The sequence below is a fragment of the Trachemys scripta genome, chromosome 14 (genome assembly GCF_013100865.1).
Source record: "Trachemys scripta elegans isolate TJP31775 chromosome 14, CAS_Tse_1.0, whole genome shotgun sequence".
Classification (NCBI taxonomy): domain Eukaryota; kingdom Metazoa; phylum Chordata; order Testudines; family Emydidae; genus Trachemys; species Trachemys scripta.
The window spans coordinates 2,710,072-2,733,526 of record NC_048311.1 but is presented as its reverse complement, the minus strand read 5'-3'; the positions used below and the strand labels follow the sequence as shown (position 1 = coordinate 2,733,526).

Sequence of the window (23,455 nt, the reverse complement as noted above, 5' to 3'; positions counted from 1 at the left end):
CTGGGGGCAGCGCAGGGCTCGCGCTCGGGGGTGGGGATCCGGCGGCGCTCGGCATGGGGGGGCGGGCTCCGGCGCTCGGCGGGGGGGGCGGGGGCGGCGCTGGAGGGGGGTTCCAGCAGCACTCAGCAGTGGGTGGGGGCGGGCTCCGGCGGCGTGGCGCTCAGCTGGGGGGGCGGCGCGGGGCTCGGCGCTCGGCTGGGGGGGGGGGATTCGGGGGGAGCGCGGCGGGGGGGGGGGGGGCTCCGGCGCGCGGGGGGGGGGCGGCTCAGCTGGGAGGGCTCGGGGCTTTTTTTTGCTGCTTGGGGTAGCAAAAAAGCTAGAGCCGGCCCTGTGCCTGCCCCACCAATGCAAGGAAAATTCCCCAGATCAAGCAGATCCACAGTGAGGTTTAGGTGCCTAAGTCCAACATTTAGATCCTCCAAACCCCCCTCAGCTGCCGCCTCACCTGGTAGGTCCCTAAGTTATGGCCAGTGGGCATGTGCCAGCCACCTCAGTCCTGGCTCAGTCTAAGCCCTGGCAGGATTCACAAAGGAAGCATTCCCCGCCTAGCTCACCTGCAGGCCCCAACCCGGTGGGCGTGCTCAGAACGTGCCCTAGAACGCACCTCCTGGCTCAGGCGCCTCACAAACACAGGCAGCAGAGGAGGAGGGGAGGCTCCTGCGTTCTCTAGAGCTCAGTAGCTGGAGCGCTCACCCGGGATGGGGGAGACCCAGGTTCAGATCCTCACTCTGCCTGATGTGGACCAGAGACCTGGCTCCAGCTCGCCCATGCTAGCGCCCTGCCTGCTGGGTGATGGAGGGAGTGGGGGGGTCTGATCTGGGTCTTTCTCAGCCTCCTGTGAAAGCTGCCCCACTGGGTGTCAAATAATCACACAGCAGCGAGCTGGTGGGACTGTATGGGCCAGTGGTCAGGGCACCCAGCCGGGAGGAGGAAAGTCAAGCTCAAGTCCCTGAGCCAACGACTACTTCATACAAAGTGGAACAGGAGAGACTGAGAGCCAGCCCCTGTGCACAGCCTAATGCCAGTGGTAAGGGCACTCCCCTGCACCGTAGGGGAGCTGCGGACAAGTTTCTGCCCACATCATGCAGAGGGGGACTTGAACCGGGGGTAGGGGGCTTGAACCGGGGGAGGCGCTCTGACCCCTGGGCTAATGGTTACCGGGGTGGGGGGCGGGGAGGGGTCTGCCGATTCGTTTTCTGTGAGAAGGGCTGATCTGGCTGCGGCATTGTCATGGAGTCGCCTATGCCCAATCTCCTGGGAGTTTTCCGTTACTGGGCTGGCCCCAAGAATCCACACAGCTCCATGGGGCCAGGCTTCCACGGCTCTGAACCTGGGTCTTGGGGCGCCAACGATCCCTGTCTCTCTCTGGAGCTCCTTGCAGTAAGTCCAGCTGAGCCAGACTCCTGGGGGAGGCTTGTTCTACCCCTGTGGGGCGCAGTGTCCTCAGGCCATATCTGCAGCAACACCAGGCAGCCTTTTCAAACCAAGGGGACCCTTCATTAGTCCTCTGTCTACAGACTGGCAGTCTTCGGTTTAGCAGAGACACCAAAGCTGAATGGACCCTGGAGATTCAGCTCCCCCTTCTGCCCGAGCCCCCCAGTCCTGAACCACAACCCCCACCCCTGTCCTAGCACTGAGATCTGAACTCCACTCTCTCAGAAGATGAGATAACATTTACTTTTAATTGCCTGGCTCCAACTTTTCAAGCAGGAACTGGCAGCAAACTCAGCTCAGTTCTTTAATTCGCTCCCCCAATGGCCCAAGTCATCAATACCCAGAGCAAGAAGAGTTCAGACATCAACACAAGCTAATTCCACCAAGGGATTTGCACTCTGGTCTGTATGATTTATTAAATGGCTCTAACTCCCGTGAAAGATACTGGATGGAAACACCACAGCGTTGGAAAGCTTCTGTTAATGAATTTACACAGCACAGGCAGTGGGTGCATGTCTACTGGTCAGAGAGTTGGACTGGGAGCCAGGACTCCTGGACTCCAGTTGAGTCTAGTGGTTTAGAGAGGGTGGAGAAAGAGTAGTCAGCACTCCTGGTTTCTATCCCTAGCGCTGGGAGAGGAGTGGGATTGAGTGGGTTACAGCAGGGGGGCTGGGAGTCTGGAGTCCTCGGTTAGGGTTTAAGACTAGAGGGGAACCAGCAGATCTCTAGTCTGACCTTCTGTAGATCAGAGACCACCAATACCACCCAGCAACTGAAATTAGAGCAAAGTAGGACAGCCCTCAGGAGGCTAAACTATGATGCCACAGGCAGAGAACAGGAGGGACCGAGGGGCACCAGTGCCTGAGGCCCCCACAATTGCAGGGAAATAATTAAGTGAGATACACCCAGCTAATCCTGGCAAGTGACCCGCACCCACATGCTGCAGGGGAAGGCAAAACCCTCCCAAGGTCACTGCCAATCTGAGCTGGGGGGAAATTCCTTCCCCACCCCACACATGGCGATCAGTTAGACCCTGACCATGTGAGCAAGAACCAACCAGCCCAGCACCCGAGAGAGAAAGCTCGGTGCAACTTCAAAGCGTTGACCTGCCCCCCAGCGTCCCAGCTCCAGCTGTTGATGCTGATCCCTGATTCTTCAGCGGAAGGAGAGAATAACAAAAAACAAACAACCACTTCCTCCCAAAAAACAGAACCCATTTTGGGGGAGAGGAATTCCTCCTGATCTTTGCAGGAGACCAGCTGAATCCCTGAATCATGAACTTTTAGAACATCAGAGATGAACCAGAAGGGACCGTCAGGGCTGCCCTGCTCCCCACCACAAGTAACCCCATCATACAATCCCACACATATATTTGTCCAGCTCTCCCTTAAAACTAATTAAGTTGTTTGCCCCCCACAACTCCTATTGGGAGGTTGTTCTAGAATGTCACCCCTCTGATGTGTTAGAGAACTTCTCATTTCTGTCTCTGGCAATGGGAGGGGAGTGGGGGTCTAGGGGGTTAGATTATCATAGAATCATAGAACTGGAAGGGAGCTCAAGAGGTCATCTAGTTCAGTCCCCTGCACTCATGGCAGGACTAAGTATTCTCTAGATAATCCCTGACAGGTGTTTGTCCAAACTGCTCTTAAAAATCTCCAATGGTGGGGATTCCACAACATCCCTAGGCAATTTATTCCAGTGCTTAACCACTCTGACAGTTAGGAAGTTTTTCTGATGTCCAACCTAAACTGCCCTTGCTGCATTTAAGCCCATTGCTTCTTGTCCTGTCCTCAGAGGTTAAGAAGAACAATTTTTCTCCCTCCTCCTTGTAACAATCTTTTATGTACTTGAAAACTTTTATCATGTCCCTCTCAGTCTTCTCTTCTCTAGACTAAAATAACCCATTTTTTAAAATCTTCCCTCATAGGTCATGGTTTCTAGACCTTTAATAATTTGTGTTGCTCTTTTCTGGACTTTCTCCAATTTGTCCACATCTTTCCTGAAATGTGGTGCCCAGAACTGGACACAATGCTCCAGTTGAGGCCTAATCAGTGCCGAGTAGAGTGGAAGAATTACTTCTCGTGTCTTGCTTACAACACTCCTGCTAATACATCCCAGAATGAGGTTTGCTTTTTTGGCAACAACGTTACACTGTTGACTCATATTTAGCTTTTGATCCACTAGGACCCCCAGATCCCTTTCCACAGTACTGCTTCCTTCTGCAGTCATTTCCTATTTTGTGTGTGTGCAACTGATTGTTCCTTCCTAAGTGGAGTACTTTGCATTTGTCTTCATAGAATTTCATCCTATTCAGAACATTTCTCCAATTTGTCCAGATCATTTTGAATTATAATCCTATCCTCCAAAGCACTTGCAACCCCTCCCAGCTTGGTATCATCCGCAAACTTTATAAGTGTACTCTCTATGCCATTATCTAAATCACTGATGAAGATATTGAACAGAACTGGACCCAGAACCAATCCCTGCGGGACCCCAGTCGTTATGGCCTCCCAGCATAATTGTGAACTACTGATAACTACTCTCTGGGAACGGTTTTCCAACCAGTAATGCACCCACTTTATAGTAGCTCCATCTAGGTTATATTTCCCTGGTTTGTTTATGAGAAGGTCATGCGAGACAGTATCAAAAGCCTTACTAAAGTCAAGATATACCACATCTACCACTTCCCCCCATCAACAAGGCTTGTTACCCTGTCAAAGAAAGTTATCAGGTTGGTTTGACTCGATTTGTTCTTGACAAATCCATACTGACTGTTACTTATTACCTCATTATATTCTAGGTGTTTGCAAATGTATTGTTTAATTATTTGCTCCATTATCTTTCCGGGTACAGAAGTTAAGCTGACTGGTTTGTAATTCCCCAGGTTGTCCTTATTTCCCTTTTTATAGTTGGCCACTATATTTGCCCTTTTCCAGTCTTCTGAAATACCTCCCGTCTTCCATGCCTTTTCAAAGATAATCGCTAATGGCTCAGATATCTCCTCAGTCAGCTCCTTGAGTATTCTAGGATGCATTTGCAGACTGTGGTGCTCGGACTCCTGAGTTCTGTCCCTGGCTGTGGAAGGGGAGTGTGGTCTGTAACATACAAATATATCACCATGATTTTGGTCCCAGCTGCACAGGTGTCAATCTCTTGACATCACTGGGGTTGCTCCTGATTGCCAGCGGAGAAAAGGAGAGCAGAACTTTGCTCTCTGGATCTAAGTGTGATACCACATTTATGCAGGTAACAATCTTGAAATACAGCTACACAAAAAGGGCAGAGATGCGAGCCAGCCTCCCTGCACACACAATCAGTTTGCTCTCCTGTCCTCTGCATACACACATTTCCTCCAGCCAGGGGACACACACACACACACACACACACCTCCCCCAGCTCCTGTTTGTGTTCTGATTGTATCATCAAACAGTTATTTTTATACTACGAGTGACTCCTAGAGGTCATGCAAAATGCTGTCTGTGTTCCCCCTGCAGGATTGGAGTCAGAAACCCCAGAAGAGAAAGGCTCCATACCCCTCTGCCTACTCCAGTGACTGGCCAGTCCCTGCAGACTGGGCCAGAGCAGAACCCCCTACCGCTCCCTCAGCAGTGTCCTCCTCAGAGCCTCCTTCATCTCCTTGTTTTTCAGGCTGTAGATCAGTGGATTGAGCAGCGGGGTCCCCACTGCATAGAAGAGCGTCACTACCTTCCCGCTGTCCCCCGAGGCAGCCGGGTTGACGTACATGACCATGACGGAGCCGTAAAACAGGCCCACGACAGCCAGGTGTGAGGTGCAGGTGGAGAAGGCCTTGTGTTGCTTGGCCCCTGAGGGCAGCCTCAGCACTGCCCTGACGACTAGCCCATAGGAGGCCAGGATGAAGAGGACAGTGGTGAACATGATGAGGGAACTCAGGGCATAGCAGGTCTGTTCAGTCCGGGGAGCTGGGGTGCAGGAGGCAGCCAGTAATGGGGCCAGGTCACACACAAAATGATCCAGGGTGTTGGAGCCACAGAAAGAGAGCTGGGAGATGAGGGCAACAGGCACTATGAACCACAGGAAGCCAGAGAGCCAGCAAGAGGCCACTAGGGCCCAGCAAAGTTTGGGGCACATGAGGAGGGGGTAGTGCAGGGGGTGGCAGATGGCCAGGTACCTATCCAAGGCCATGACCACGAGGAAGAAGCATTCAGTGGCTCCCATGGAGAAGGTGAAGTAAAACTGCACGAAGCAGGCCTGGAAGGAGATGGGGATGCCAGGGGACACCAGGTCTGAGAGCATCCGTGGCACCGTGGCTGTGACATAGCAGATCTCCAGCCAGGAGAAGTTCCCCAGCAGGATGTACATAGGCAGGCGTTGGAGGTGGGGGTCCTGCAGCACGGCCCACAAAATGCACAGGTTGCCTGCCAGTGTCCCGGTGTAGGCGGCGGAGAGAAGGGCACAGAAGAGAGTGCGGCTCAGCTGGCCCAGGGAGGAGAAACCCAGCAGGATGAAGTTGGACACCGGGATGGTGCCATTGGTAGGATTTATCAGGGGTCCCTGGAGCTGAAAGGAAACAATCAACAAGACACCAAGGTTCTACCCAGGGCTCTGGGAGGGGAGAGGGGTCTACAGTAGTAGGGAATAGTACGTGCACGCACACACACATATACATACATGCAAGGCGGGTCTCATTCCTTCCAGTAGGGGGCAGTAACCTTTGTCTGTCTCTTTCACATACACACACAGAACAGGGCTCATTCCCTCCAACGGGGGGCAGCAGTGACACACACATTCAGAGTCCTGCTCTCTCTCTCATACATATCACATTTCAAACTCCTTCTGGAATCTGACACGCAAGCTGGGTTTATTCTGTGTTTGTAACCCTTAGGACTGGATGAAGATCCTGCATTGAGGCATTCGTCCAGCTGTCTTGTTTGGGCAACAAACTCTTGCTCATCCTTCCATAGCTGGAGAAGCTCCTATGGACCAGTCTAGGATCACAGCAAGTAATGCTCAGAAAGCAGGGTGAGATGATTTAATGCTGCGCTTCAAGGCTAAAGTGAAATTGACTGCATTTTTAGGCACCTAAATACCTTTGAAAGTCTGGCTCTAAATCCCTTTTGGAAATTGGATTAGACTCCTAAACAATTTAAGTACCTTGGAAAATTTTACCCCCTATCTTTCCTCTGCTCTAACTAATGATGACACAGAATTGAATCAAGAGGACTTTTTAAAATTCCTTACCTTGAGTCTGGACAGATCCAAAGACGACATCAATCATGGATTGGCCCTAACAGCTTTTCAGAAGGAAAATCTAGATCTGATATAAAAAAAATCTCTATTAATATCAATATGATTAAATTTTGCAATCAATCATTACATGTGAAATGTTGAGAGTCAATTGAAAATTATACTATTTATTGATAATTGTATATTATATTAGTTATTATTGTGGTAGCACCTAGGAATCCCAGTCACGGACCAGGATCTCATTGTGCTAGGTGTTGCACAAACACGGTGGAAAAAGACAGTCCCTCCCCTAAATAGGTTTACACATTATATTTTCCAGATTAAATTAAAATAATGGATTATGAGCAATAAATTATATTAATTACAAGATTCAGAATGTATAGTTAATAATCACATGCTATGTTAATTTTTAGATTTGATTAAAATGTAAAATTAATAATTATATATCAATTCCTATTTTTGATTAAAATAATAAATTAAGAACTATATGTTATCAATTTCTACTTTACATTTAAATAAATGATTAATTATATATTATGTTAAATTCAATTTTGATTAAATTATAAATTAAGAATTATATATCATATTCATTCCTATATTCAATTAAAATATTAACTCATTAAATCCATAATGTATTGATTTCTAGATTCACTTCACATATTACATTAATATTTATATAGCATGTTAATTTCTAGATTTAATTAAATATTAAATTAATAAGTACATATTGTGATGTTTTGCAGATTTGTTAAACATGCTACGTTAATATTTATATACAATATGAATGCCTATTTTGATTAAAATAAATGAATGCTATATTCTTATTTTTCATTAAAATAGTAAATTAAGAATTTTATATTATTTTTGTCTACATTTTATTAAAATATTAGTAAGTACATTTTGTACTAATATCCAGATTTTATTAAAATATTAACTTAATAGTGATATATTATATTTCCTAGAAGTGCTTAAAATATTAAGCTAACATATATAAATGTATAGATTTTATTAAAATGTGAAATTAAGAAATAAATATATTTTTAGATTTAGTTAAAATATTATATGTGTTGTTTTATTTTTAACCTCTAGAGCTGATTAAAATATTGAGTTATTATTTCTATATAGGACATATTTCTTGAATTAGTTGAAATATTGGATTAAGAATGGTATATTACACTAATTTCAAGGTTAAAATCAAATATTCTAGTACTAAGTATATATGATATTAATGTATAGATCAGATTGGTACAATTCAAATAGAGAGATTGGAAATGTTAAATCAAATAAATATATTTTCCATGTATTTTAGATTTGATTAAAATAGTCCTACATAAATTCCAGGTTCCAGTCAAATCCAAAGAAGTATCTGCTCTGATCATCTGAGTGCAGAAAATATATAACAGATCAGAATCTCATCCCCAAAGGAACTGTAAAATATGATTTTCTTTTCTTGCTTCTTTATGAAAGAGAAAAAGAGCCCACCCTAAAATGTTTTAAAGCAGTTTTTTCTATTTGTTTTTAACCAAGCCATATCTATCTATCTATCTATCTATTCTTACACTAACTTTTCTATTTATCTATCTGTCTGCCTGTCCGTTTAAAATGTAAATCTGCTCTTTAGTGGAGAACTACTGGGTGGCGTAAGGAAGTTTACTGGGCACTCTTAACAATTTAGGCTTTAGCAACTGGTATAACTTAATGCAACCTTAGCTGATTTCAGCTTAGCATAAACCTATTCCTAATCAGTTTAAACTAAACCAGAGTAATCTGGTTTAAACTGAATTAAGAACAACCACACAGCCTTTTGCACTTATTTAACTATATTGGTTTAAATTCACAGCTTGAGTTATACTGGGACAATGAGATGGTTTTACTGGATAATTACTGGGAGAACTGGGGGATGTTTATTGCGAGCACTAACACCTGCATCGAAGAGATGACAGGGTTAGAATTTTAAAACAGAGTACCTTTTTTCCACCATGTTAATTAGTCATTGGAATTGAATGGATGTCAGAATTATTATTATTTATGCACAATAATATCACAACACTAATTTAACCATAAATTCCTTTATTACATCCAAAGGCCAAATGGTATTTATACAGTTGCTCAAAAACATGCCTAAAAAGCCTAAAAATAAGCAATTTACTACATCCAAACAGTAATAAAACATTTATAAACATTTGATCAAGATACTTACAAACGGGCTAACCCTGGGGTGCTTAGATCCATATTGGTCGGCTCCAACGTGGTCAGCAGGTATTAGGAATTAAGCTTTTAAGAATTTATTTTATACCCTTCAACAAACAAGTGATGTCATTGACAATTACTGACTTCAGCTAAAAACCCTTCCCACCCCAGGTGCCAGTGTTATCTCAAAAATCAGGGCCTATGTGAGCCTAGGTGCAAAGGAAAAACTGTTGGTCAGCAAGAAGGAGAGGAAGAGATAGGGAGGAAAGGCCTTGGGGAGAAAGAAGGTTGGAAATCTTATCTGGATTAAAACTGGAAATAAGGGTGAACTGTTTCAAATCGTTTTTTAGCTGAACTCAGTAATTGGCAATGACATCTATTGTGGGCTGTTGCAGAACCTCTCCCCTCTGATGGTAAGACACAGAGCCAAAAAAGGGAAACCCCATCATGCAATCACACTCCTACATTTCTCTATCTCTCCCTCAAAACTAATGAAGTTGCTCCCCCAACAACTCCTATTGTGAGGCTGTTGCAGAACCTCCCCCCTCTGATAGTTAGACACCAATTTCCAGCCTGAGTTTGTGCATGGCCAGGTTAGTGGTTGGAGCAGGTTGGGCTGGATGGCAGAACAGTGCAGCAGACATGGAAGAAGCAAAGCAAGAATAAAGCGGTGTGTGAAAACCCACCTGGCTGTGAGATCTCAGCCTCCTCATCCCGCCTCTGCTATGAAGGGGGTAGGGCGAGAGGGGGCTGATATCTGCTCTCTGAGCCACTGGAGGCCTGGGACGTGGTCTCTGGAGTGGGTGGGAGCAGCCAGATCTGGATTTGATCCCTGAATGATCTGTGGACACCCAGGGGAGTACCAGGGAGAGCACACACCCCCCCCCCAGCCTTTCACACAGTCCCCACACACACACCCCCCCCACACATATTTCCCCACACACATACACACAGCCTTCCACAGAGTCGTCCCCACCCCGCAGCCCTCCCACAGCACACACACACACACACACACACACAGAGACCTCCCTACTGTTGCCTGTCTAAAAAGGCCCCGAGATGGCAAACAGGGGTCCGTCGCCCGGTGTGCTTGGCACCAATAAAGACACCGAAGGGAGAAAGCAAGCCAAGTTTATTTCAGAGCTCTGAAATGGCACTAGGAGACCAGCATGTCTCAAATCCAGTGCAACACATACAAACAACTTTTACCTTTTATACTCCAAGCTGTTTCTGTGTAAGCCTTTGTTCTGTTACTCCCTCTTACCCCTCCCACGCCTCCCTTCTGTAGGGGTTACAATTAGAAAAATTCCCATTTGTCTGCTTATCTTTTGGCCTTGCAAGGCCTGTTTACAGCAGTCTGCCTGCTAGAAAAGCTGACCCTTACATTTCTGCTTCAATATGTAAGCAGTTAGCATAGAAGTAGGTGAGAGTTCACAAAATGGAGTCACTGTGGCTCATAGACCCAGAGCAGAAGAGCTTCATCGGCTCTTTGGCCTTCCACTCCCCTGAGTTACCTGGTAGCTATGCCTAGTGACACCAACACTACCACACACACACAGCCCCCCAACCCCGACAAACAGGACTTGGGGGTGTTAAGATGAGGTCACATTAAAAGTCCCCACACCAGCCCCTTGGACACATGGCAAATCCCAGGCAGGGGCTGGCAGCACTAAGGCAGTGCTCTGTGTTCTAGCAGCCACATGCGTCTGACGAAGTGGGTATTCACCCACGAAAGCTTATGTTCCAATACATCTGTTAGTCTTAAAGGTGCCACAGGACTCTCTGTTGCTTTTTAGCAGGTGCTGGGTTCTCTCGCTCTATCCAACCACTGAGAAGGGTTCATTCCCTCCAGCAGACAGCAGCAGGGACACACATAGGCCCTCAGCACCGGGCGAGCCTTCCCTGAGCACTGTCGCTGTACGCTGTCACCCAGCAGCCCCACCCCAGAGCTGGCTGCATCTCAGCACCAGGCGAGCTTTCCCCATGCAGTGCCACTGTGCGGTTGTTCCCAACCTTCTCCACCCAAGAAGTGGCTGCATCTCACCTATGCTGTATACATGGAATCGAAGGGCAAAGATGCTTTATAAACACAGGCCAAGTGTAGACCTCACACTGCGGGGGGATGATGTATTTCTTCTTTTCCAAGCCAAGGGAAGAGCAAAACCCTTTATGTGTGGGATCCCCATTGTGTGGGCCTTATACTCACCCAGCACCTCATTAATCATTATTATTAATTAATTAGAAGCACATGTAAGCAGAGTCAGGATAAGCTCTACCCTGACATCTGGTGGTGAATTATGGCGAGTGTGGAAAAGAACTCCAGGGGCTGATCTTGTTTGCATAGGCACACCCACTCGCCTGGCATGAAACCACAGCAACTCAAAGTGGTTACTTTAGCTGGTGTGGGATCCCCAGTTTCTCTGTTATTGGGGCAGGAAGAATAAAGTTTTGTTACCCTGATTCTGTGAATCAAGGCCAGTGGAACTGTTGTATGACAGAAGGACTGAGTGAATCATTCACCATTACCTAGGTAGCATTTGCTTGTCAAGGGGCATGGGTTACAAAACCCAGTGAATTGAGAGAGGATGGGGACAGATATTGGTACCTGGTGGTGTGGGTCCCTTTTGTGGGCCTGAAACACCAATTGCACCTCCTCCTCTCTTCACTATTGAATGTCAGAGCTAACTTTGATTCCCTTAGGAGTCTAGTTACAGACTGCTGAGCTGAGTTCACTTTGGGCCAATAGTGCACCAGCACTGGGGCTCCCCTACTACTAGCTGAAATCACTAAGAGCTGAAATCACAAAAGAGCTAAAGCTACTTAAGAGCTGAGATCACTGAGGCTGTGTTAACTAGTGGGGGAGCCTGAAGCTATTGCTAAGCTAACTTAGCTTAGTGGGGGTGAGCGGAGCGGCTGGAGGAGCAGCTAGCAGAGCAGAGCCTTGTGGGAGCAGCCCAAGGGACGGCTGGAGTGGTGCGGAGCGGAGCGGCTCACAGGTCGGTGAGCGGAGCGGCTTGGCTCACAGGTCGGTGAGCGGAGCGGAGCGGCACGGCTCACAGGTCGGTGAGCGGAGCGGAGCAGCTGCCGGAGCAGCTGCCAGAGTAGTTCGGGGATGGCAGGAGTGGGACGGCAGGTGGAATGGAGCAGTTCGTGGTGAAGGCTGCGGTGGAACCCCACGGAGAAGCAGCCGGTTGGCCTCGGATCACGTAAGGTGCCCCTTAACACCCTGCTCGCCCCCCCCCCCCCTTTGAACTCTGGGGCTGCACTGATCATGGACAGAGACTTTGGGGGGGGTTGTCGGACTTTTGTGATTCTTGGGTTGCTGGACCCAAGAGACTTTGGGATTGGTGGACTTTTGGGACTTTAGTGATTCTTGGGTCGCTGGTTTCAAGAACCAATGGGAGAGGACACGGCCCAATTTGCTGGGGTGGGTCTTCGCTCATGGTTTGGTCTAAGAACTCTAGTTCTGGTGTTTTTCCAATTTAATGCTGATGTTGTTTACCTCATGTTATTAAACATTTTCTGTTACACTCAGACTCCGTGCTTGCGAGAGGGGAAGTATTGCCTCTTAGAGGCGCCCAGGGGGTGGTATGTAATTGTCCCATGTCACTGGGTGGGGGCTCGAGCCGGTTTTGCATTGCGTTATTGAAACGGAACCCCTAGATACAGAACCCGGCCCTTGTTGCTGCCAACTTAGATGGGCAGAAGGGTTACACACACTTCCCTGCTTCTCTAGGCCAAGCTGTTTACCCAGCTGGGCCCTGCCTCCACTATGGCCAGCCCCTGGCACCCACTCTGGTCAGAACCCAATGGAGGAGGGTGTGGCGCTGACAGCTGGCCAGCTCAGGCAGGACCTCGAAGAATGTTAATTTACTGTATGTAAGTAACAAAGGAATGTTAAATGGGGATAACAGACATAGGCCCATTCATGTGTGTTGATAAAAATCAAGAATAGATGCTAATTGTATTTGTCTTCTATATCAAAGGTGTTTGATATACCAGTGTAACCAAATTAGCTTGTAGTTGCTAAATCTTTTTCATGTCTCTTTATATTATGTATGTATCCTGTGCTCAATCAGCCTTAAGATCAAAGATGTGTATACTGCATGAAACTAATGATATTAACTGTATTGTCTTCAATTATTTATCCCCGTTATAATGAATGGCCGGCAATTACCTCATGCAAATCAAGGTAACTGGATTATTTGTGTATGCATGGGAACAGAAGGTTAACTTCAAAGCAAGAGTCCTTGGTTTTACAATTGAGGTTCACAAACTGTTTGCATTGCCTATCTTTCCTCAGAGGAAAGCCCCTGCTGGGACAGCTTCTGTGAAGAGGCCTGTCAGCTTGCCAGAGAACCATACATTCTGGACCTTGTGCAGGATCCCGCCTTCACTGATCTGCTGAAACTCTAAACAGGAAGAGTGTTAGCCATTGGACTGAGATTCTCAAGAACTACCTTGAGACGCCCTGAAAGATTCATGAAAGGACTGTAAGAGACTGATCGAGGATTAGCAGACATTATACCTCTGCTAACAACTCGACTCATATATTCTGATTCATCAGTAATGTATCTTATCTGCTTTAATTCTCATTTCTTTTTCTTACTTAATAAATCTTTGGTTAGTTTACTAAAGTTTGGCTATCAGCGTTGTTTTTTGGTGAGATCCTGAGCATCCTATGACCTGTGGGTAAGTGGCCGATCCTTTGGGATTGGAAGAACCTAGTGTATGTGGTTTTTGGTTTTAATAACCTTTTATCACAAAGTCTGGTTTGCCTGGGTGATAAACAGGGGCTAGAAAGCCTAAGGGAACTACTTGTGACTCTATGGTAAATCTAATGTAGTGAACCAAGAGTATACTTTTATTGCTGACTTGGTGAAATCAAATAGAATATACCACCAGTCTGGGGTACATGCCCTGTATTCTGGCCTGAGGTTGGCTCTCTTAGCTGCGTCCCATACCAGGCAGCGTGACAGGGGGTCAAAATGGGAAAACTGGAAAAACTCGCCACTAAAATCAGGCTTTTCCAGTTTTCGCCAAAATCAACAGGGTTTTGACTTGAATGGGGGTGAGGGGCCTGGAAGAAGCGGGGCTGAGGGGCCTGGCTTTGGGGGGGCTGGGAGGAGGGGGGGAGGGGCCTGGCTTTGGGGGGGCCTGGATGGGGGGGGGGGGAGGGGCCTGGCTGGGGGATGAGAGGCCCGGCTGGGAGGGCTGGATGAAGTTGTAGTGAGGGACCCAGTTGTGGGGTGAGGGCCTGGCTGGGGGCTGGCTGGAGGAGGGTAAGGGCCAATCTGGGAGGCTGGATGGAGTGGGGGTGAGAAGCCAGGCTGGTTGGAGGAAAGGAGTGAGGGGGCTGGCTGGAGGGGCTGCACAGAGTGGGATGAAGGGCCCACTAACTTGAAGTCCAACCCTTATCCTAACCCTAATCCTGAACTCACTACCTCACCCCGATAACCAGAGCAACCAAATGGTGATTTTCCAGGTTTCCCATTTTCACCTAAATCAGCTGCTGTGACCTTGTCGGGGATTACCTAAGGGACACAGGGTGAATCGCTACAGATTGCTTACAGCACCAGGGACCCTTGTCTGTGCTCAGTTGGGGAAATTCGCCCCAGCCTACCAGCTGCTGACAATACAAGCGCCCCACTCTGGGAGCCCTGCGCTTCCCCATTGCAGGCTGGCAATTTGCACCCCTAGTCCTTAGGCTCCCTAAGTGAGTCCTTGGGGCAGGGCAGATAGAACCTGGGCCTATATCTCTGGAGATTGTTACCCCCAGAGTCCTGCTCTGCCCCAGGGCACAGGTTCATCCAACCTGTTTGCACATCCCACTGCGCTATACTCGAGCGCCCAGTCCCTTGACCTCTCCACATCCGCAGTGCACACAGATTCGCTGCCTCCCTGGAAGCAGCGACCCCCGTTCACTAGCTTCACTTCAGTTCAACACTCTCCTTAGCACACGGCTTAGTCATGTCTATAGTAAAACCAAAGAGATGTTTGTTGGACAAAGCTTAAGATAAAGACTCAAACAGAAGCCAGTATAAGGATTGGAATCATGGTTACAGATAAAACACAAATATAAAACTCCATCTAGGGATCCTACTGACTAACGAGTTCCTCTCCTGTCTAATTTCTCACCCAGTGGTCGGTCCATGCAGCACTTGTCCAGCTGAGAGAGCTGGGATCCACTTGCCATGAGATGCTCACTCTGGCAGAGTGTCGCCTACCTAATGGATCATGTCTTCTGCCCATCTTTCTCCTGTTACATAGTTCCAGACCTTTTCTCTCTTTTCATCACCAGGGCGCTTCATTCATTTCAGTTCGGCCCAATGGTCCCCATAGTCAAGGTCTTTTACTTTGACTCTTTTGTGCTTTGTAAAGGCCTAATCCTGCACCTTGTCTAGACTGTAACCACTTGGCTGGGCTGGGTGGAAAGCTGTCAATTGTTCTCATTCATGGCTGAGTTAACTCTGAGAATCCCCCCACCCCAGGTGACCTGTTTCACCTCCAGCAGCTTTGGAACACAATGTTCTACATGCTACACAACTCTTAATATATTTTCCATACATACACCCCACAACAGCCATGACAACCAGTGAGTTTTTAGTTGCCAGCAAAGACCACACAATGCTCTTTTGGTGAAGATGGCGATCATGGGGAAACATGGAGGGAGAACCCCTTGAGCCACCCCTCTTGGCCACGTGTCCTCAGAAAAGCAGCCACCCCCAGCCTGTAGGAGGACACAGAGAAGAGGAAGGTGCCTAGGACCATGGCGAAGATGAGATCGAAGCCCAAGATCTGGGCATGTCCCACCACAGGGCAGGCCAAGCGAACAGTAGCTCTGGATCACACAGAAAGTGACTGATTACCTTTGACTCCCAGCAGGATGACCTGGAGACCAGGACCAGAGGCAGGAGGTACGACAGGAAGCCAGAGACCCAGCAGGAGCCTACCAGGGCTCAGTAGAGTCAGTGGCACCCGAGGATGGGGTAGTGCTGGGGGGTGGAAGATGGCCAGGTACCTATCCAAGGCCCAGTGAGAAGAAGAAGTAGAACTGGAGGAAGCAGGCATGGAGGGAGATCTGCTCTATAAATTATTTTGGGGAAATCCCATGGCCTGTGTTATGCAGAAGGTCCGATGAGATGGTCAAACTGGTCCCTTCTGGCCTTAGAATCTATGAATGGTGCCATGGGGGCACACTAGGTTGGAGAGCATCTGTGGCACCATGGATGTGGTGTGGCAGGTATCTGGCCAGGAGACGTTCCCCAGCAGGGTGTACATGGGGAGCTAGGCAAGATGGTGTCCTGATGCATGGTGAGGTTCCCAGCCAGGACAAGTGCATAGAGGGCTGTGAAGAAGGCAGAGAGGAGGAGGTGATCATGCCGGCTCCCAGGGAAAGCGGCCAGGATGAAGTCCTGTTCCATAGGCCGATTCTGAGCCTCCATTTGGAATGAGAGGGAGATGGGAAAGGAGACGAGGGATTATTGGTAAAGACTGCCATGTCATAGGAAAAGATGCAGCTGATCCTGGAGTGGGGCATGGTGTCTGCTTATGAAGGGATCCCTCACCTGGTGCTGAGATGCAGCCACCTCTGGGGTAAGGTAACTGCTTATCCAGGGATTGCTCACTGGACACTGAGATACGACCACTTATGGGGACGGGCGCAGCGACTGTTTATACAGGAGTATCTTGCCCGGTGCTGAGATACACCCATTTCTGGACCTGGGTGCAAGGGCTGTTTTTATTGAGGTCCTTCACCTAGTGCTGAGATGCAGCCCCTGTGAGGTAGGGCATAGGGGCTGTTAATACAGAAATCCCTCACCTAGTGCTAAGATGTATCCACCTCTGAGTGGGGTATTAGCATGCACACATAGAATCATACACATTCATCCCCACAAAAAATCCCATCCCTGTCTGAGCAACTGGAAGTCACACACCCACACTGAGCATGTCTCATTCCCTCCAGCAGGGGCAGCAGACAGACGGACACATGGCAGGCAAAGTCTCATTCCCTCCAGCAGGGAACAGTATGGACTTGTATGGGGGGGCGGGTTAGGGGAGACTGTGCCTCCCCAAACAGCCAGGCGTGGCCTGGCCCCTGCCCCCTATCTGACCCCCCCCGCTTCTTGCCCCCTGACGGCCCATCCAGGACCCCTGCCCCATCCATCCCTCCCTGTCCCCTGACTGCCCCCAGACCCCCTGCCCCTGACTGCCCCCCGCCACCCCATCCAACCCCTCCTCTCATTCCTGACTGCCCCCTCCTGGACTCCTGCCCCCATTCAACCCACCTGTTCCCTGCCCTCTGACCGTCCCTTCTCCCTGACTGCCCCCAGACCCCCTGCCACAAAGCAGGGAAGATAGGCAGAGGAGCACCTGTCTCACCCATGTGGCCTGCTGCCCCATCCAACCCCTCCCTCTCCTTCCTGACTGCTGGAGCCAGCCACGCCACCATGCAGCACAGAGCACTGGGTCGGGCAACGCAGCTGCAGAGCCCTGGCCTGGCAAGAGCTTGCAGCCCCACCGCCCAGAGCATTGTGCCGGTGGGCAGTGCAGTGAGCTGAGACTACGCGGGAGGGGGAACAGCTGGGGAGGGGCCAGGGGCTAGCCTCCCGGGCCAGGAGCTCAAGGGCTGGGCAGGAGGGGTCCGCGGGCCGGATGTGACCTGCGGGCCATAGTTTGCCCACCTCTGCCTTAGATATTGAACCCAGCCTTTGTTGCTCCACCAGGCAGAAGGGTTCCATATCTATCAACTACTTTAAACCACAGTGATCTGTGGGTAATGTGGATCAACGCTGTATTAATATGACAGCATTCTTTTGGGGAAAGTCCTGCAGTTCTGCCTGTGATGTTTGTCTTTGCTTAGAAAGCAGGAGAGGGTAAAAGCACAAGCCTGTTAAATGATTGTTTCCTCTTTAGACCTTTGTTCTGTCCAGTTCATCAACTTTCTGACAAAGTGGCCGATGTGCAGTCAGTCGATAATATGCCACCCCTACTCATCTAGGGACAGATCCTCAGGTGGGATAAACCAGCATCTCTCCATTGAGTTCTGTTCACTGCTCACCATGAGTTATAAAAGATCTGTTAGTCAAAAGAGAGAAACTGAAAGAACACTTCAGTTTATAGCAATTGCCTATAGAAGTGAATTACCAGGGGATCACAGCATTGTGCTAGTTTCGTAATGACCAGTGTACAAAAGCAATAATGTACAGGTCCTGTAATTACCACTGCGGGGTTCTGTGGAGTCTACACTGCATAGAAGAAAGCAGGTTTAGCCTCTCTAGTAGCTTACTGTTATTTGTATTACCCAAGATCCCCACTGTGCTGGGTGCTGCACATACACATAGTAAGAGAGAGCCTGGTCCAGATCCTCACGGATATTTAGATGCCTGACTCCCATTGAGAATCTGGGTCTTCCTGCTTCAAAGAGTCTACAGTCTAAACAGACAAGACAGACAAAGGGTGGGAGGGGAAACTGAGGCATGGCGCAGGGAGGGCCCAGATCCACAAAGGTACTTAGGCACCTACGTCTCAGTTTTCGGCACTACTGTGATCCAAAAATTCCCTCCTGGCTGCCACCTCACCCTGTAGGTGCCTAAACTCACTCAGTGCCCAAGTTTTCAGGGTAAAAATTCCCTTGTTTGTTTTAGCCTCTGGGCATGCACACTGCCCTCCCTCCAGGCACCCCACTCCTGCCTCCTGGTGAGCCCCAGGGTGATGCACAAAGCAGGGAAGATAGGCAGAGGAGCACCTGTCTCACCCATGTGGCCTGATCCGGGAGGGGTGCTCAGAGGCTGACCAAGTCCCTTTGTGGAGCTGGGAGGAAGTGACTTGCTCAGGGTCACACTGCAGGAGAATGGGTGAGCAGGGAATGGATCCCGGAGCTAGCTGGAGTTGGACACATGGTAAAACTAGCATAATTTCTGGCCTCAGTTAAATCTGCATGAGCTCCAGACATGCCACGTGGCTGCTATGCAGGTGCAGCAAGGGGCTTTCCCTGGGTCAGTCTCCTCATGGCTCCATAGGTGTTCGGCTTTCAGACGAATCCAGGATTTCATTAGGGTGAATTGTCGGCCACATTGTGTCTCATGACACTGCCTCCAAATGGCAGGTAGAGTGGAGTGAATGGAAGATCTCTGGCCAAACACCCCCAGGACAAGCCGGATGTGGAAAAATGGGAAAGAGTCCAGAGGAGGGCAACAAAAATGATTAGGGGGCTGGAGCACATGACTTATGAGGAGAGGCTGAGGGAACTGGGATTGTTTAGTCTGCAGAAGAGAAGAATGAGGGGAGATTTGATAGCTGCTTTCAACTACCTGAAAGGGGGTTCCAAAGAGAATGGATCTAGACTGTTCTCAGTGGTACCTGATGACAGAACAAGGAGTAATGGTCTCAAGGTGCAGTTGGGGAGGTTTAGGTTGGATATTAGGACAAATGTTTTCACTAGGAGGGTGGTGAAGCACTGGAATGGGTTATCTAGGGAGGTAGTGGAATCTCCTTCCTTAGAGGTTTTTAAGGTCAGGCTTGACAAAGCCCTGGCTGGGATGATTTAGTTGGGAATTGGTCCTGCTTTGAGCAGGGGGTTGGACTAGATGACCTCCTGAGGTCCCTTCCAACCCTGATATTCTATGATTCTATGAGTGTGCAGTGGGACTCCCTGTGGCCAAGGCCGCTGACAGACAGCTGTGGCAGCTGGTCCTGGTATGGGTGACACTGAATTAGCTGAGTTGTGGGGCATCAGAGGCTGAGCGCTGTGAGACGCCCAGGAAAACGCGGGGCACTGACTGACAGCTGGGGGAAAGTTTGTGAGAAAAAGGCATTTTCTGTCAGGAAATCAGTCCCATGGAAAATTTCTCAGCAGCTCCCCTCTCAGTGCTCCTGCAGTCTGGGTGGACAAGGAGGAAGCAGCCTGACCCAAATGCAAAGGAACGAGGAGTAGAGGGGTCACAGAGGCAGGAGGCGAGAGAGGGTTGGGGTCAGAGGCAGGAGTGCACACCGAGGGGGAAGAGGAGCAGAGAAGACATGGATGTGAGGGGCAATTGCACGACTGTGTGGTTTATACAGTCTGCACCAGCAGCCGCCATAGACGTTGTGCAATGTTTTTATTTTCCTGGCTTGGGAAAACTGGAGGCCAGGTTCTCACACTCTTTGGAAGAAGCCGGTGCTCATGAGTCTTCTGCATTCCTGACCTGTCTCACTGGCTAATGATCCAGTGATTTCTCCCTAAGGAAAAAGCTCAGCTAATGTGTAGAAAGGGGATCTTGTTCTGCGAGACATCAGCCATGGTCTCTGTTCTGCCTTAAGGCCTGGAGGCCAAGTGTTAACAGAGGATATCAGATTTGGTGTAATGACGCTCTTCTTGCTGCTAAAGGGAAAGCACCAATGTCAGAGAACTAATCGGGGTGATGCAGAGAGGGCTAGGAGAGACTGTTTTGCCTATGGAAAAGGTAGTTCCCATGCCTTGTTGTGCCACATGGCTGTCCAGAGCTAGGGTTTCACAGCCCCGTAGATGGCACATACACGAGGAGCAGGGAGAAGTGCTCAGACACCCCCAGAGGGGCAAGCCCCACCATCTTGGCTCACATGAGGAGGTGCAAGGACGGGGATCACCCCCCCAGAGGGTCAGAGGACCCCAGATCCTGGCACACACATGCGAGGGAAGAATATGGGGCTGACAGGAAATCCTGCCCCTTTCCCCCTGCCACCCACTCCCATGTCCGCCTTTCTAGTGTCCCACCCCTCCCCTACCACTCCCCATATCCTCGCCCCCTTCTCCCATACCTGTGCCCCGCAGCCCCTCTCTCCTCCCATCTCCATGTCTCACCCTCCCCTCACTGCAGCCCCAAACACCTCTCCCCTCCTGGCAAGCATTCACAGGTTTGAGTTACATTATTTTCAGAAGCGGGATGGGTATGTTTCCCAGAGTAACCCTGCGCTGCCAACAGAGATGGGTTTTAGCAGCATGCCTGAAGTCTGTTTTCAGATCCCTGCCCTATGCTGGGCCCCAGCTGGTGCTGGCTGGGTGTTGGTCAGGATCAATGGCTACTGCAGAGCCCCTTGAGCCAACTAGCTGCTGTGGGGGGAAAAAAGGCAGGTGAGACTGCCTCTGGGCTGTTCTGTCCACACATGCTCGGTATAATCTGTCTGGGTTGTGTGTGTCGGGCACGTGCCCAAGGTGAGAGCGTAACTCTCGTGCCAATCTCATTTTCAATTGTGCTCCCCCACAGAGGAGCATTGGGTGCCATGCACTATCTGGGGCACATGTCCAACTACAGTCCTGTGCCCAGATCAAAGCCATGGTTCGAGCCGCACGTCTGGGGGAAAAAGAAAAAAGGTAGAAGCCCCCCATTAGGAGAAAGGCAGTTTGGTGGGGTGGGGGGTGTATCTCAGGAACCCCTTGGTTGAAACGACCCCAAATCTGGATCCCTTGCCCTACCCTGAGCACGCTAAGGCACGCCAAACGTCAAGACAATCTAACTGTACAGATTTTAAATCACTTACACTATGTCCATGCTATGAGCCAGAGGTGTGATTCCCAGCTGCCACAGACATACTCACGCTAGCTCTCAGCTGAGTTAGCGTGTTAAAAATTGTGAGCTAGCCATGCCATGTATGTACCCACGGGGTTCTGGCGGGTTTGTACGTTGGGAGGCTAGCACAATGCTGACACTGCCCATGCAACCGTGTTACACTACTATTTTTAGCATGCTGGCATGGTGAGAGGTCGTGCAAGTATGTGTGTATGAGCTGGGAACCACACCCTGAGCTCGTAGTGCAGATGTAGCCTTAGAAAAGTTGAGCTTTGAACAGAAAGCAGGTTTTAATTACCGCAGAGGCTGGTGGCCTGCTATAATAATCCCCTTTGCAGCTGCACCTCTGAGCACAGTACCCATGGTCCCAGCTCTCCTCCCAAGGCAATTTGAGATCACCAACTGGGTCTCTCCCTGGCAGCACTCTGGTCTTTGACAGCAGGAGATGCATGTGTGAGATGCTCCGTGGTGGGGATGGCTCAACCTCACCAGAGCTGACTTCCTCAGACCCTCTCCAGTAGTGTTGACTGGTGGGTGAGAAGACCCTGGAACTGCTGGGATGCATGGTGACAAGTCCATCAGTGGAGGAACTCCATGGGCATAGGAGGAGAGGCACCAAGGGCCAGAGGGGACTGACCCCTGGGTAGCTGATGTGCAGGTAAATGGGAGTGCAGGAAACTGAGCTGGGAATCTCTGACAGCCATTGGATGATTCAGAGATACTCAGAGGTTGTGTAGCATGGGGAGGGGGGGGTGCTGGAGGGAGGGGATTACAGTAATAGGAGTTTCAAAAGGCAAGAAGGTAGATAGAGGGGTATGCATGGAGATAGATCAGTGTGTATAGGAATAGAGAAAGAGCAAGAGATAGAAGGGTGTGTATGGTGATGGATAGATGAATGGATAGAGGGGTGGGTATGAGAATAGATAGCAGAGTGTGTATGGGAATAGATAGATTAGATAAATAGGGTGTACATGGGGATGGATAGATGGATAGAGAGAACGGTTTTTATGGGGATAGATGGATGGAAAGATGGATCAATAGAGGATGTTTATGGGGATGGATGGAGAAAGTAGAGTGGTGTGTGTGGGAATAGAATGAAGGATAGTTGGATTGATAGAGGGGTGTTTGTGGTGATAGGTTTATGTATAGATAGATGGAATAGAGGGTGTTTATGGATTTAGATAGATATGTGTGTATGGGGATGGATAGATGGATAAATAGGTGTGTATGGGGGGAGAGAGAGTGGTTTGTATGAAGATAGTTAAATAGAAATCAACATATTTGTAAGATATTTGATACAATCAACATATTTTGCTATAATCATTTGATATTACCACAAATGTGTGAATTTTTATCTGATAAAATCAACTGATTTATGAGATACTTATTTGATAAAATAAGTATATTCATTTAATGTTTGTTAAAATCAATTCATTCCTGAGATATTTATCTGATAAAATCCATATATTCATAATATATACAGATATATATTATAACATCTTAAAATCAAGACTGTCTCCCTTTCTGGAAGATATTCTTTAGCCAAATGCAAGGTCTACATTAATCAAACACAAATTATCTGCCTTAGTACCGGGGTAACTGGATGAAATTCTCTGTCCTCTGATATACAGGAGGTCAGACAAGATGATCTAATGAAAATGTATTTACAAGACAATTTTCTTGGAAAATCAATATATTACTGTGAATAATTATTTGATAACAGCAATCTAATCTTGCTGTATTTATTTGATAAAATCATCATATTTAGGAGATACTTGATTAATTTAACTTTTTTCATAAGATACTTGATTATTCACGGAGATGTTTCACCTGATAAAATCAGGATATCATTAAGTATTTATGTGATAAAATCAACCTAATCATGAGCTGTTTATTTGATACAAATCAAGAAAAGGAGATCATAGAAGAATATTTGTCTATATCTATGATGAAGATATAGATTGGCCATATCATAGATATAGACCTCTGATCTATATCTCCTAAATATGATGAAATTGGGTCTTCAGTATAGTGTCAATAATCTGAATTGGGTCAGTATTTAGCAGGGCAACTATATT

The 23,455-nt window shown here is 48.4% G+C and overlaps 1 protein-coding gene across 1 annotated transcript; it reads right to left on the bottom strand.

Annotated features, from left to right (window-relative positions):
• Positions 1-5,025: 5,025 nt before the first annotated feature.
• On the bottom strand, positions 5,026-6,684 carry LOC117887553 (olfactory receptor 11G2-like). Its single transcript, XM_034790202.1, has 2 exons — positions 6,655-6,684; positions 5,026-5,973 (listed from the first exon to the last, which is right to left on the bottom strand). The coding sequence occupies exons 1-2, from the start codon at positions 6,682-6,684 to the stop codon at positions 5,026-5,028; spliced, it is 978 nt and encodes a 325-aa protein (XP_034646093.1).
• Between the last annotated feature and the right edge of the window lie 16,771 nt (positions 6,685-23,455).

Excerpts from the sequence above, each read along its gene's own strand:
- LOC117887553 (XM_034790202.1), bottom strand. The coding sequence starts at position 6,684 with ATGTCGTCTTTGGATCTGTCCAGACTCAAG. Across the intron at positions 5,974-6,654 it reads TGGATCTGTCCAGACTCAAG|CTCCAGGGACCCCTGATAAA; the intron begins GTAAGGAATTTT and ends GTTTCCTTTCAG.